The 15743-nt window shown below is 32.9% G+C and overlaps 1 protein-coding gene across 6 annotated transcripts in view; it reads right to left on the reverse strand.

Moving 5' to 3' along the window:
* The window catches only part of BCAS3 (BCAS3 microtubule associated cell migration factor), a 575284-nt gene that overhangs the window by 403084 nt on the left and 156457 nt on the right, over positions 1 to 15743 (reverse strand). For all 6 annotated transcript variants that reach the window (XM_024757571.1, XM_024757569.1, XM_024757570.1 and 3 more), the window contains exons 12-13: positions 13126 to 13296; positions 609 to 702 (exon numbers count right to left, since the gene is read on the reverse strand). In XM_024757571.1, coding sequence (XP_024613339.1) covers positions 609 to 702; positions 13126 to 13296 — 265 coding nt within the window. The remainder of the gene's footprint in view (positions 1 to 608; positions 703 to 13125; positions 13297 to 15743) is intronic.

Below are 15743 nucleotides of genomic sequence, written 5' to 3' on the forward strand. Positions count from 1 at the left end.
TTATGACTTGGATATTAGATAACATAATGTGTTACTTTTCTGAATATAATATAATATTTGCCTATAAAGTACAAGAAGGGCCTTACTCTTAGAAAATGCATGCTTAATTCATAATGGGTGAAATGTCATCACGTACGTAACTTACATTCAAACAGTTCAGCAAAACACAAACACACACACACACACACACACACACACACACACTATATTAAAATGTGAAGACCTGTTTAATCAGTACATCTGTCACTGTATTGTTAAAAAGAAACTTGAAGTTACAGAGAAAATGCCATTCACATACATATGTAGTTTCGTATATTGAAGTCCTTGCCTTACTAATAATACAGAAATTAATGCAGTTCAACAGCACTGTTTATCTACTATTATTTATCTACTGCTACTACTTAATCACAACTTTGCTCAGAGTAAAACTAATCTTTAGGGAGTTTCTAAATTTTTATTATAAATTCATTCATTCAATAATCACTTACTGAAAACTATTTACCTATCTCACATACACTAACACATATATTTCATATTTTCCATTTCCAAAAAATTGGTTGGAAAACCCATAACATAAATGGGGGGGTGAAGGGGAGGGAAGGACATACCGCTTGTATTAAAAGCCATACAGCACACTGGTTTTTCATGAGCAGGGAAATGGGCCACGATGCCATCACTGTCAGAATCCTCACTCACAAGCACCTTTACAAAAAGGAAGAAGGCAAATGGAAGTTAACCAACTACTGAGCCTGAAGATATACAGATACACCACTGCATCCCTGACCAAATAACATGTTTCCACTACATTTGAAGATTATTCTTGGCAATATAAGGTGAGAATGTCACTTCAGAAATAGGAAAAGATGTAACATGTCCCCAGCAGATCAATCATATAACCTCTAAAAACAGTTGGTTGACTTGACTGTACATGACAGAGACAATAATTTCTTGACACGTAGATTCAGAAAAAAATGAAAAGCATAAAATCAGCTATGCAGAGCTTCATCTAAGAACAGAAGCAAGAGTTCTTATTGCGTTATGGCCTGCTGAAAAACTCTTGGCCATGACTGGAACAGAACAGTGAAAAACAACATAAGTTAAATACAAACAAACAGCCATATATTAGAGGAATTATCAAAATATTTTTTACTTAAAGTACAAAAGTTATGGTCTTTTGTACTTTAATCTAACTCCTAGATTTTAGATGTACACATCACTTCTTTGAAAATATTACCAAGCAAAAGTATATTGGAACAGGCAGTTTTGTATCTCAAATTTATTCCCCTTAATTTTCTTACTAAGCATATTGAAATACAATTTACATTCCATACAATTTGCCCATTGTGAGTACACTGTTCAATGATCCCTAAGGAAAAAAGTTTTAAAATAACATGTATTCGTTTTACAAAGCAAGTAATTAACTCAAGAAACAAAAAAGTTTCACATATCTAATGTTGCAAAGGAAAAACCTACTGTACCAATATTGGATCATGATCGACATAAAGAATTTAATCTGAAGTAATCCAGGAAGTAGTCCTACACTGGCAAAGTTAATTTTTCTTTTAGAGTAAAAAGCTTTACAGAGGTGTAATTTACATTCCATAAAAGTCACTTATTTTATGTTTACAATTCAATGATTTTATACAGTACTACAACCATTACAACAATCCATTATATAGAAACATCTGATTTGTCACCGTTTCCTATCTTAATGCTTTAATCTTCTTGCCTTATTGTTCTGGCTAGAACCTGCAATTCAGTTAAGCTGCAGACTGATCATTTTTCTGTCTGTAGATTTTTTTCATTACCACTTAAACCATTTTTAAGTATTCACTTCAGTTCTGTTAAGTATACTCATATTGTTATCTAACAGATTTCTAGAACTTTTTCATCTTGCAAAACTTAAATTCTATACACACTAAACACTAATTCTTCCTCTTCCCTCCTCCCACCCTTAGTAACCACCTTTTAATTTTGTTTCCATGATTTTGACTACTCTAGATATTCAAAATAAAAGGATGAATTTAGTATTTGTACTTTTGTGACTGGCTATTTCCCTTAGCACAATGTCCTCAAGGTTCATCCACATTGTAACATGTAAAAAGATTTCCTTCTTTCCTAAGGTTGTGTAATATTATTACATTGTATGTATATACCACATTTCTCTTTATCCATTTATCTGGCAATGGACATTTGGATTGCTTCCACCTCCCGGGTACCGTGAATAACACTGCAAAGGACAGGAGTGTGTAAATATCTCTTCAAGATCCTGATTTGAATTATTCTGCGTATAAATGCCGAAGTGGGATTACTGGATCACATGGTAATTCTGTTTTTAATATTTTGAGAAACTTTCATACTGATTTCCATAATGGCTGCATCATTTTACATTCCCACCAAAAGTTCACAAGGGTTCCAACTTCTCCCCATCTTCTGTCAACACTGTTAAATTCTGTTCTGTTGATAGTGGTCATCCTGACAGGTAGGAGGTGGTATTTCACTGTGGTTTTGATTTGCTAATGATTAGTGATGTTGAGCACCTTTTCATATGCTTATTGGACAGCCCTACATCTTCTTTGGAGAAGTTTCTATTGAAGTCCTATGCCCATTTGTTAATCGGGTTATTTTTATTATTATTATTATTGTTGAGTTGTAGAAACTCCTTATTCATACTATATATTAATTCCTTATGAGCCATATGATTTACAATGATCTTCTCCCACTCCATAGGGTGCCTTTTCACTTGGTTGATTTATTCCATTTAGACACAGAAGTTTTAAAGTTTGATGTAGCTCCATTTGTCTATTTTGTTACCTGTGCTTTTGGTTTAATATCTAAGAAATCATTGCCTGATCCAATGTCCTAAAGATTTTCTCCTATGTTTTCTTGTAGGAGTTTAATAGTTTCCAGTCTAATGGCTGGGTCTATAATCTATAATCATTTTTGTATATGGAATAAGGTAAGGGTCCAACTTCATTCTTTTGCATGTAGCTATCCAGTTTTCCAAACCTCATTTGTTGAAGAGACTGCCGTTTCCCCACTGTGAGCTTTTTCCAACCTTGTCAAAAATCTTTTGGATGCATATGCATGGTGTTATTTCTGCACTCTCTATTCTGTTCCATTGGTCTACATATCTATCTTTACACCACTAGTACATCATCTTAATTACCATTGCTTTGCAATGTGATTTGAAATGAGGCAGAGTTGTGTTTTTCTTTTTCCAAGATTATTTCGGCTTTTCAGGGTCCCTTCAGATTCCATAAGAATATTAGGATGTTTTTTTCTATTACTGCCACAAAATGTCATAGAGATTTTCATAGATATTGTATTTAATATCACATTAGGTGCTATGGATATTTTAACAACATTGTCTTCAAATCCACAAGCACGAAATGTTTTTCCCATTTTTTGTATCTTCTTTCACTTCTTTTAACAATGTATTACAGTTTTCAGTGTACAAGTCTTTCACCTCCTTGTTTTCGTTTATCCCTAAGAGTTTGTTTTTTTGAAAAAATAATCAACAAAATTGACAGCCCTTAATTAGACTAACAAAAAAAGAGAGAAAATTCAAATAGCTAAAATTAGAAATGATTATTTAGTAACATATTGTTTAGCTTCCATGTGTTTGCGTTTTTTACATTTTTTTCCCCTGTAACTGATTTCTAATCTCATAGCGTTGTGGTCAGAAAAGATGCTTGATATGACTTCAATTTTCTTAAATTTACTGAGGCTTGATTTGTGAACCAAGAAGTGATCTATCCTGGAGAATGTGCCATGCGCACTTGAGAAGAAAGTGTAATCTGCTGTTTTTTGGATTGAATGTCCTATAAATATCAATTAAGTCTATCTGGTCTATTGTGTTATTTAAAGCTTGTGTATCCTTATTAATTTTCTGTTCGGATGATCTGTCCATTGGTGTAAGTGAGGTTTTAAAGTCCCCCACTATTATTGTGTTACTGTAGATTTCCTCTTTTAGAGCTGTTAGCGGTTGCCTTATGTATTGAGGCGCTCCTATGTTGGGTGCATATATATTTATAATTGTTATATCTTCTTCTTGGATTGATCCCGTGATCATTATGTACTGTCCTTCCTTGTCTCTTGTAACATTCTTTATTTTAAAGTCTATTTTACCTGAAACGAGTATTGCTACTCCAGCTTTCTTTTGCTTTCCATTTGCATGGAATATCTTTTTCCATCCCCTCCCCTTCAGAATGGCCATCATCAAAAAATCTACAAACAATAAATGCTGGAGAGAGTATGGAGAAAAGGGAACTCTCCTGAACTGTTGGTGGGAATGTAAATTGATTCAGCTATGGAGAACAGTATGGAGGTTCCTTAAAAAACTAAAAATAGAATTACCGTATGACCCAGCAATCCCACTACTGGGCATATACCCAGAGAAAACCATAATTCAAAAAAGACACATGCACCCCAATGTTCATTGCAGCGTTATTTACAATAGCCAGGTCATGGAAGCAACCTAAATGCCCATTGACAGATGAATGGATAAAGATGTGGTACATATATACAATGGAATATTGCTCAGCCATAAAAAGGAACGAAACTGGGTCATTTGTAGAGACGTGGATGGATCTAGAGACTGTCATACAGAGTGAAGTAAGTCAGAAAGAGAAAAACAAATATCATATATTAATGCATATATGTGGAACCTAGAAAAATGGTACAGATGAACCGGTTTGCAGGACAGAAATAGAGACACAGATGTAGAGAACGTATGGACACCAAGCGGGGAAAGTGGTGGGGGTGTGTGCATGTGTGTGATGAATTGGGAGACTGGGATTGACATATATACACTAATATATATAAAATGGATAACTAATAAGAACCTGCTGTATAAAAAATAAATAAAATTCAAAAATTCAAATAAAATAAAAATAAAATTAGAAATGAAACAAGAGCCATTAAAACTGATGTCACAGAAATAAAAAGGATTATAAGACATATCTATGAGGCCCTCATTGTCCTGAGACCAAAACAAGAGAAAGACAAAAAGAAAACTACAAATCAATATCCCTGATGAATAATGATGCAAAAATCTAAAAGAAAACAGGATCAAACAAAATTCAACACATTAAAAGGATCATACACCAAGAAAAGTGAGACTTACACTTGGAATGTAAGGATGGTTCAACATACAAAAATCAATTAATATAATATACCACATTAACAAACTGAAGAACAAAGGATGATTGATTGATCATCTCAATCAATGCAGAAAAATAATTTGACAAAATTCAACCACTTTCATGATAAAAACACTCAACAAACTAGGAATACATGGAAACTACCTCAATACAATAAAAGTTACATATGCAGAATCCAAAGCTAATATTACACACAATGGGCAAGACTGAAAGATTTTCCTCTAAGATCAGTAAAAAGGCAAGGATGCCAACTCTCAGTACTACTATTCAACATAGTACTATAAGGTCTAGCCATAGCAACCAGACCAAAAGGGGGGGAAAAAGAAAAAGAAAGAAATACAAGGCATACAAATTGGAAAAGAAAGAAAATTAGCTCTGTAATAGATTTTACAGATTACACACACACATACATACACACACACACACACACACACACAAAATTCAACAAAGTTGCAGGATATAAAATTAGCACTCACAATCAGTTTCATTTCTATACACTAACAAAGACCAAATTAAAAAGGAAATTAAGAAAACAATCCCATTTGCTATATCATCAGATTTATCAACTTTGTTAATCTTTTCAAAGAACCAGTTTTGGATTTTCCTCATCATTTCACTGTTTGTTATTTTGTTGACTGCTGGTCATATTTCTATTATTTACTTCATTTGTCTTGCTTTGGTTATAATTTGCTGTTTTTGAAATCTCTTAATGGAGAGCTAAGATTATTAATTTAGGACCACTTTTCTACTTAACCATTTAAAGTTGTAATTTTCCCATTATTCAATAATATAGCTGCAATTATAATTTCTGATATGTTCTATTTCTATATTCATTGCATTCAAAATATTTTCTAATTTACTTGAGACTCTTTCATTTCATAATTTCATTCTATTATTGATTTCCATTCTTTAGATTTGTTTTATGGCCAATCATATGGTCTATCTTGGAAAATGTTCCAGATGTTCTTGAAAACAATCTTACGTTTGTAGGTTTTGGGGGAAGATTTAGGTCGTGTTGGTTGACAGTCTTAATCAAGTCTTCTGAATCTTTAAAAATTTTCTGTATAATTTTTCCATCAATTATTGAAAGCACAGTATTTAAATCTCAAACTGTAAATGTTAGCTAGAATTTCTTCTTTCAATCTGTCAGATTTTGTTTAATGCTTGCTGCACTATGTTGTTAGGTGTTTACACATTATTAATTGTTTTATCTAGCTATTACATTGACTCTCTTATCATTATGAAACGTCCCTCTTTTCCTCTGGCAATATTTCTTGACTTAAAGTCTTTTATCAGATATTAATATAGCCATTCTAATTCTATTATGGTTATTGTTTGCATGGTACATTTCTTCCATCCTTTTACTTGAAACAATTATGTCTTTGAATCTAAAGTGATTCTGGTCTGACAATCACTGTCTTTTAACTTGAGTCCATTTATAGTTAATAAAATTACACATATAATTGGATTTAGGTCTGCCATTTTCCATTTATTTTTATGTCTCAGGTGTTTGTTGTTGCTCTGATCCTCTTCCTTTGTGTTAAACAATTATTTTTAATGTTTACTATTTTTATCTTCTGTTAATTCTTTGGATTAATTTCTTAAGTGGTTACTGTACAGGCTATATAAGGTGCTGTATAGACAAGAAGATTACATGTTAATTCCACACTTAATTGCAATAAATTATAGCTCCTTGCTCCAGTATAGCTCCATTTCCTCCCCATTCCTTTGTGCTATTATTATCATGGGAATTATCAACTGAGAAACATCATTATTCCCTAAAACAATCTTCCAATTACATATATGTTGACATGTTTAATGTTGCCCCAAAGGCCTCTGAGACTCTATTTTTTTTTAACTTTTTATTTTCTATTGGATATAGCAGATTAACAATGCTGTATTAGTTTCAGGTGTACAGCAAAGTGATTCGGTTATACATATACATGTATCTATTATTTTTCAAATTCTTCTCCCATTTAGGTTGTTACATAATATTAAACAGAGCTCCCTGTGCTATAGAGTAGGTCCTGTTGGTTGTCCATATTAAATATAGCAGTGTGTACAGGTCAATCCCAAACTCCCTAACTATCCCTCCCCCTGACACTTCCCCCGTGGTAACCATAAGTTCACCATAAGTTCGTTCTCTAAGTCTGCGAGTCTGTGTCTGTTTTGTAAATAAGTTCATCTGTATCATTTTTTTTTAGCTTCCACATATAAGCTATATCATACGATGTTTCTCCTTCTCTGACTTACTTCACTCAGTATGACAATTCTGTCCAGTAATGTACTTATTTTCTGGGGAAAAGATTTGCTTATCTCTTCACTTCATCATAGCTGGGAGTCATTCCTCAATGACCACAAAATTCATACATACAAATCACCCCATATAAGTGGATAATGCTTAGTAAATTTATACAGTTGTATAACCATTACCACATTCTAGATTTAGAATACTTCCAACACCCCCCAAATTTCTTCATGATGACTTTAGAACACCAACCACAAGCCCCAGACAATCCCTAGTGTATATTTCATCTCATCTGCCTTTTCTAAAATTTTTCAAAGTATTTCAAATAAATAGAATCATGCAATTTATCTTCCATTTCTTTCTAAATATATAAACTTTTTGTTCAATCATATTGCTTCAGGTATGATTCATTTCTTTGTATTGCTTACGTGTATTCCACTGTATGGAGGGACCACAACATGTGGGTTCACCAAACAATTCTTGGCAATTTGGATTATTTCCAATTGATTGCTATTATGCATAACGCTGTTATGAATATCTGCACACACATCTTTTTTGTGAAACATGTTTTTATTTCTCTTGGGGAGATACCTAGAAGTGGATTTGCTCAGTCATATGGTAAATATATACTGAACTTTTTAAGAAATAGGAAAAACTGTTTTCCAAAGTATAGATACTTTCATATGTCCACCAGTAGAGTATAAGGTTTCATCTCTCCACATCCTTTTCAACAGTTTATACTGTATGTCTTTTTAATGAAGGGCAATCTATTGGAGACGGAAATTAGAATGGTGGTCAACAGGGAGTGTGAGAACAGGGGGATGGGGAGTTACTGTTTAATGGGTACAGATGATGAAAAGTTCTGGATATGGATAATGGCAATGGTTGTACAACATTGTGAATGTACTTAATATCACTGAATTGTAAACTTAAAAATGGCTGAATGGCAAATTTTATGTTATATATATTTTACCACAAGTGGGGGGAAACATGGGTTATAAATTATTTCTCTCATCTCTCTTTTCCATTCTTCCATTTGACTTTCAAAAATGTTAGGTAAGGAAAACAAGAAAAAGAGAAGAAGCTTATAGGAGCAGTCTCCAGGAAGTGTGTTAAATTAAGTCTGCTAAATAACTGATAGATTGCTTTAGGAAATATGGTATATATACAGAGTTGTGCAACCATTATGACAATCAAATTTCGAACAATTTCATCACCCAAAAGAAACTTCATAACCATTAACAGTCACTCCCCACCTGATTCCCTCCGAACTCCAAGCCCTAGGCAACCAATCTATTTCCTCTCTATGTAGATTTCCCTATTCTGGACATCTCATATGAATAGATTCATACAATATGTATTCTTTTGCGACTGGCTTCTTCCACTAAGCGTAAGATTTTCAAGGTTCATTCATTTTGTAGCATGAATCACTACTCCACTTCTTCTTATTGCTAAATAATATTACATTGTATATATATACCACATTTTATTTAACCATCCATCAATCAGTTGATGTACATTTGGGCTGCTCCTATTTTTTGGCTATTACAAATCATGCTGCTACGAACATTCATGTACACGTTTTTACATGAAAATATATCTTCATTTCTTTTGGTAATATATCTCCTAAAAGCAAATCTCTTCAGAGACAAATTGCTGAGTCAAATGGTAATAACTCCTTTCCGAAGCGGCTGTACAATTTTACGTTCCCACCAGCAGTGTACCAGGGCTCTCATTTCTGCTTACTGGCCACTGGCATATCATATTTGGAAAGATGGCTATTCAAATCCTTTGCTCATTTCAAAATAAGGCTATTTATCTTTTTATTATTCAGTTATAGGAGTTCTTTCAATATTCTGGATACACACACAAATGAATGCAAGTAAAACAAATGGTGAGAGCTGAATATGGTCTGTAGCCTAGTTAACAGTAAAGCGTCATTGTCAATATCCTGGTTTTGATATTTTACGACAGTTATATAAGATGTCACAGTTTGGGGAAACTATCTTCAACTTACTGTGAGTCTACAATTACTTCAAAATTAAAAGTTAAAAATGTAGAACAGGGACTTCCCCGGTGATCCAATGGCTAAGACTCCACGCTCCCAATGCAGGGGGGCCTGGGTTTGATCCCTGGTCAGGGAACTAGATCCCACATGCTCCAACTAAAGATCCCGTGTGCCACAACTAAAACAAGATCCTGCATGCCGCAACTAATAAAAGATCCCACATGCCACAACTAAAAAGATCCCGCATGCCAGGCACAGCCAAATAAATAATAAGTAAATATATTCTTTTAAAAGAGTATTAAAAAATGTAGAGTATACTGCAAGCTTTTTGATTTCTTTCATGCTGATAGGTGACAAGTGGTATCTTAGGGTAGTTTTGTCTTTCTCTTATAACAAGTCAAGTCTAAAGATTTTACACCATTTTTAAGTATTTTATTTTTTCACTGAAATATTTTGTCCTTTGCCCACTTTTCTATTTTAACTCAATCTTATGATTCCCTTTCCTTTCATATATTATAACCCTATACCTCTCCTTCCAATACAATTAGCACTGAGTACTCTACTTGATGGTACTAATACAGAAGCCATCCAGCAAAAAGGCTCATTAATCTTGGTGAATACCAAAACCTCATGCCACTATATAGGATTCTTTGAATGTTCTCTTTATGAACTTCACAAATATAACAACCAGATACTTTTGTAGAGATTCTCTCCACTGCATCATCATCTTGCCTAAAATATCAATATCAAATCAATACCAGCGATATCCCAATACAGTTGTCCTGAGACATTTAATTTTTACTCACTACTTAACTAAACAGGCTAAACCCCCAAGTATATGTAGCAACAACTTGCGTTTGTTAAAACAAAGCAAAGCAAGGTGGACACAAGGTAGATAAGGCTTTATCATATGAACAAAAAGATAGACAAACACCACAGGAACCATCAAATTACTATGAATAACACTTGTATTTGCAACCAGGGCAAGAAATAGCTCTAGTTTATGTTATCATTCTAGAGCATTTTTCTTTGATTAGAGACTTTGCCACCTTGTTAACTAAAATTATATAAATTTATAAAGGCAAATTATATCGCTTAACTTATCCTAGCCACGAAATGCTTTTAAATAAAACTTGAAAGTAACACAGATAGAAATGGACAAAGTCAAGCAAATACATTCCCCTTTAATGCAGGTACCATACAGTGATCCTGTCACCATCAAATCAAACTAATCAATTCAGCATCAGAAAGATGGTGAATCAAATTTTATACACTATCCCTGTAAACATGAAAATATATTTATTAAAGGCTCAATGGCTTTATACAGCAAAAGTGCACATAATGTCAGCTTTAGTTCCTGATATGTATAGGGACAAGAAGAAACACTATAGCTAAGGTCAAACATCAGAGGGAAAGGGCTAAAAGTGATAAATCCATGACATTAACCACTGCAGTCTTTCTAATACAACCCAGCATAACCTAAAAACAGCTTTGTACTTCAACTGAACTATTTATTAGAGACAAAAATGTCTTCCTGACAAAAAACAGATTCACATTAATAAGACAGTATTATATTGAGGAAATCTTATTGCTTAAAAAATATTTATAATTCCTTAAAAATGCACATAGCAACTTATTATTTATTTCCTGTCTTTTAATAGAATTTTTAAATCAATCAAAATTGCAGAGTATAAGTAGGAATGAAAAGAGATTATGCTCCCGACAAATAATAGAAAAGATAAAACTTTTCAGGTTGAGCAACACTTTCACTTTTTTAACTTTTAAAAGGTAACATTTCTATGATTCTTATTTCCTAATGAACAACTTTACTTGTTTCCAGGGTTAACAATGCACTTATACAGAAAAATGAACTTTTGTACAATCTGCTGTTCACTTCCATATTCCAAATGTGAGAATTCCAATTTAAAGTTATAAAAAGTTAACAAAGAACTAGGGGGAAAAAAACCTCAAAGAAACCACATGTGAAAACACAAGACCAAATGCTATGCTTTTCGTATAAATTAAATTTTTCTTTTTACTCATTACATAAATTAATGAGTTATAGCTCTATTTCATCAAAAATAATAAGAGATAACATTTTCAACTTTTAAATTACCACAAATCAGTCTGTCAACAAATGCTAGATGCTTAACAGATTTAAATCCACTCACCAAACTAGACAGTATTGAGGAGGGTTGTTACTACTTAGTAAATGTGGGTGGCCTTGGAGGTGAATTAATTAAGAATCGAAGGACAAAAGAAAATATTTTTTACTTTAACACTCATAAAACACTAAGGGTTTATATATTTAATTCCAATTTAAAAAGAGAACATCTGTATGTGTCTATCAACTTGAGCTAATTAACACAAGTTTAAAAAAAAAAGTCATTACAGTCAACTGAAAAGTTTGCTAGCACTTCATTAAAATGAGTTTTAAACAGGAATACAAGTCTGTAACATATCTGATTAACCACAAAGTTAAGATGGGAAAGGCAGAGAATTATATTATTCAGATTTTAAATAAAATATAATAGCCAGATTCAATAACCCAGAAATTCAAAGATTTTGGGGGGTGTTTTAATTGCAGCACAGTCCATATTTTTTTGAAATGCCACTTGATCTTACTATAGGAATTAGTATATGAGTACCAGCCAAATGTAATCTTTCATCAAGATGCAGAACCACATATACTGGAAGCAGATTTTCTCAAAAGAACATGCAATATTTAGGGTTAATATTTTAATGGCTCACATAATTATGTTCTGAAAATGGAATTAAATATAAATTCTATATAAAATTAAAATAATTTCTATTTCCAAATCTTGCTCTACTCCTATCTCATTCTAGTAATCAGGTTTACATTGTGTATTTATAGCAAGGATCACAAACCATGAAAATTACCTTCCTTTCAGAAATGTATTTTAAAATTCATGACTATGATTCAAAAGAAAATACTGTCTATGAATGTATGAGGGAGAAAAACAAAACCCAACTGGTTTCTTTCTAGCAAGACTTACATAAGCATAATGTATTTCTCCATGCTTATAATCACTCCTAAATGTTTCTGAACATAGGCTGTAAAAATCTATTTTATGTGAAGATATAAGATCTTATAATAAGTTATTACCATTTATATATTCTAATATACTCTTTGAGATTTTTTTGTATTTTTTCATATTTATAAGGAGGTATCTGTAATAAAATTTGTAATAAAATTTATTAATATTATTGTCATTTATTACCATCATAATTAGTCATAATTAGTCTAAGTTATAACAAGTGTCATTAAAAAAAAAGAAACAGTACTAAACAGTATAAATGAGATATATAATTATTTATTTATGGAACAAATGTCCTGATGAAGAGATAGCAAGAGAATTCTATAGAACCTCAATTTTACCTTCAGGTTTGATACATTAACAACGTCTGAAATAATAGGTTTTAACATGTTACTCATCATTTTTTAAAAGGGTCTACACCATTTATAGTTTTTATAAAATATTGGCTATATTCCCTGTGTTGTACAATAATTACTCATCATTTTTTGAAAAAAACAAAATTCTAACCTGAGATAACCTTAATTTTCTACAATTCCAAATTAACACATCTCCAAATACATTTTGTATGATCTTGATCCCAAATGATATTGTTAGTTACTCCATCCTGTGCACAAAATGAACATTACATGCACCACATGTTCTTACCTGGCCCTCTCCAACTGTCTCAGTGTCAATTACTGTGATGATGCCTGGGACCAGAGGACTCCGCCTTGAATTACTATGGATGGCAACATCATCTTCTGTCACACCTGAAGGCAGCGTGCCTGTCAGCTGAGTCACCACCTTCCCAACCATTGTCAGGCCAGTTTTCAATGTCTATACAATGAAAGGTAAAATGTATGACTTCACATCAGTATTTGGATTCTAAATAGTAATACATGTTTTGTTAATTCACATTAAATTCTTTATTCTCTAACAAGCTTATATGTAGCAGTGCACTGTCACAGAAATTCAGTCTGATTTTTATACGATCTTAAATTTTAGTTAGAAAATTGGTATTAGATTGAGTGAATCAGTAGATTCCCCAAAGCCAGCATGGTGAGAATAAAGCTATAGGTAAATAATTAAAGAGTTTGTTTCACATGAGGATACAATTATACTTTTATTAACAATATTTATTTTTCCCCTCTCCTCAATGCATATAACTTAAAATATGTGAAATATTAAGAAGTAGCAACTATGTGATGTTCTATTTTTTAAACAGTATAAATCTAATACTGAGTCAACTTTTTAGCAGGAAAAAGACTGAGATACTGGTAGAATTCATATGTGAAAACAACTCTGATTCCAAAGTAAATCTATAATATGATGTTATATAATATTGTACATCAAGATTTGGCATGTAGAAAATACAGTCTCCATCTAAGATACTTTTTACTAGATGAATGAAATGTCATATAAAATTAACCAAGAAGGCTCTTTTCTCTCTGCTAACAGAAAACAATTTAATGTAATGGTCCTAATATATTATTTCAATTAAAGACAACTTAAGACGTTTCAGAATTACATTTTAGTTCCATTTCATTGAAAACAAAGAGATGAAACTAACTCATGTGCATGTTTTCTTTTATGTGAATCTCATCTGATTATTCTCATAACCATTAACAAACATCATATTAAGTAACGGGGTTTTCTCTTTTTGTCCGAAAGGGAAGAAAGTGAAAACAAAGAGAAAATTATGTGATTCATAAACACATTAACATATCTAATCATTAGAGCCAAAATAAGTTGTTTAGATTACATGGACATATCAGAAATTATGTATGATACAATAGACACATATCCTCATACTGTGAGGAAAAGTTTTTATTAAAATACTTCAAATTAATCTTCAATACCGTGACTTGCTCTTTTTAAAATAATTATGGACCTATATTCTGGCATATGCTACAGCTAAATTTTAAAATGTATATTATATATACAGCATTTCAAATATTAATTTATAAATGCTACTAGGCAAAAAAAGGTTGTTTATAAAGGCCTAAATGTAATTTAAACAACAACCAGATGGAACTAAAAAAAAAACAAAACAGGGCTTCCCTGGTGGCGCAGTGGTTGAGAGTCCGCCTGCTGATGCAGGGGACACGGGTTCGTGCCCCGGTCCGGGAAGATCCCACATGCCGTGGAGCGGCTGGGCCCGTGAGCCCTGGCCGCTGAGCCTGCGCTCCGCAACCGGAGAGGCCACAACGGTGAGAGGCCCACATACCGCAAAAAAAAAAAAAAAGAAAAAGAAACACACATAATATATGTATTATTTTACTGTAGCTACGTTCCATGGAAACTTGATTATGAACTCAGAAATGGTTAAGGCTCTTTAACAAAAATGATCTGGATAGATATCCTCAAACACCTCTACTCTTTAAAGAAGAGAAAATTGAGGCTACAGAAGTGAAAGAAAATGGCAGCTCAAACAGCCAGCCAGCGACAAAGCCAGAACTCAAAACTAGGACTATCTCTCCAAACCACTATCCAGTATTGCCTTGTAATCTATTCCTGTTACTACCTGTGATCTCACACACCTCATGAATTCAGTACACAAATGCATACTGGGAAGGAGAAATGAAAACCGTAATAGTGTATCCTAATAAATACTTAAATAAAATAACCAGCAAAGCCATTTGCTGAATTCAAGCAAAATGATATAACTTACAGCTCACTGAAACCAAGAAAAAGCCACAAATCAATTGTAACTGTTTTGTTTAGTGCTAAAAACTCAAACTGCAGTGATTATAAAACACATTAGTGCTCCTCAATTAGCAGCCAAACATTTGTTTCAATAATTCACAAGAAATGACTTACACAAAGTCTGTTAGAGTGTTGTCAAGAAAGCCTCTGAAGGACCAACAAAACCAGGCGCCACAGTATATTGATGTCAAAAGCGGGCCAGGAAGCCTGATTAACCTCTGAGATGCTTCAGCTGATGTACTTACTCCATTAATGCTAATGGAGATGCTCCCACTTAAACGGAGCTATCCCTTTATCAAAGGAATGCCTTTCAGGTTTAAAGTCTTTAATTGTTTATCCTCCCTGTTTGCCCTTGAGCTTATTATTTCATGCTCTTACACCAATGAAAAGGAATAAAACTAAAATAACTGGAGCACACAGAAAGTGGAAGTAATGTACCAAAGCAAACCACAAGATAAAGGGAAAAGTTAATAGAAGAGAACTAGGAAAAAAACTCCAGAAAGAGGGGGAAAAGAGTAGTATATTTCAGCGTTAAAGGCTAATATTACAGAAAGAGTTAACGATGCTTCTAAAAAAAA

This window comes from Neophocaena asiaeorientalis, unplaced genomic scaffold (assembly GCF_003031525.2).
Source record: "Neophocaena asiaeorientalis asiaeorientalis breed wild unplaced genomic scaffold, Neophocaena_asiaeorientalis_V1.1 scaffold327, whole genome shotgun sequence".
Lineage (NCBI taxonomy): Eukaryota > Metazoa > Chordata > Mammalia > Artiodactyla > Phocoenidae > Neophocaena > Neophocaena asiaeorientalis.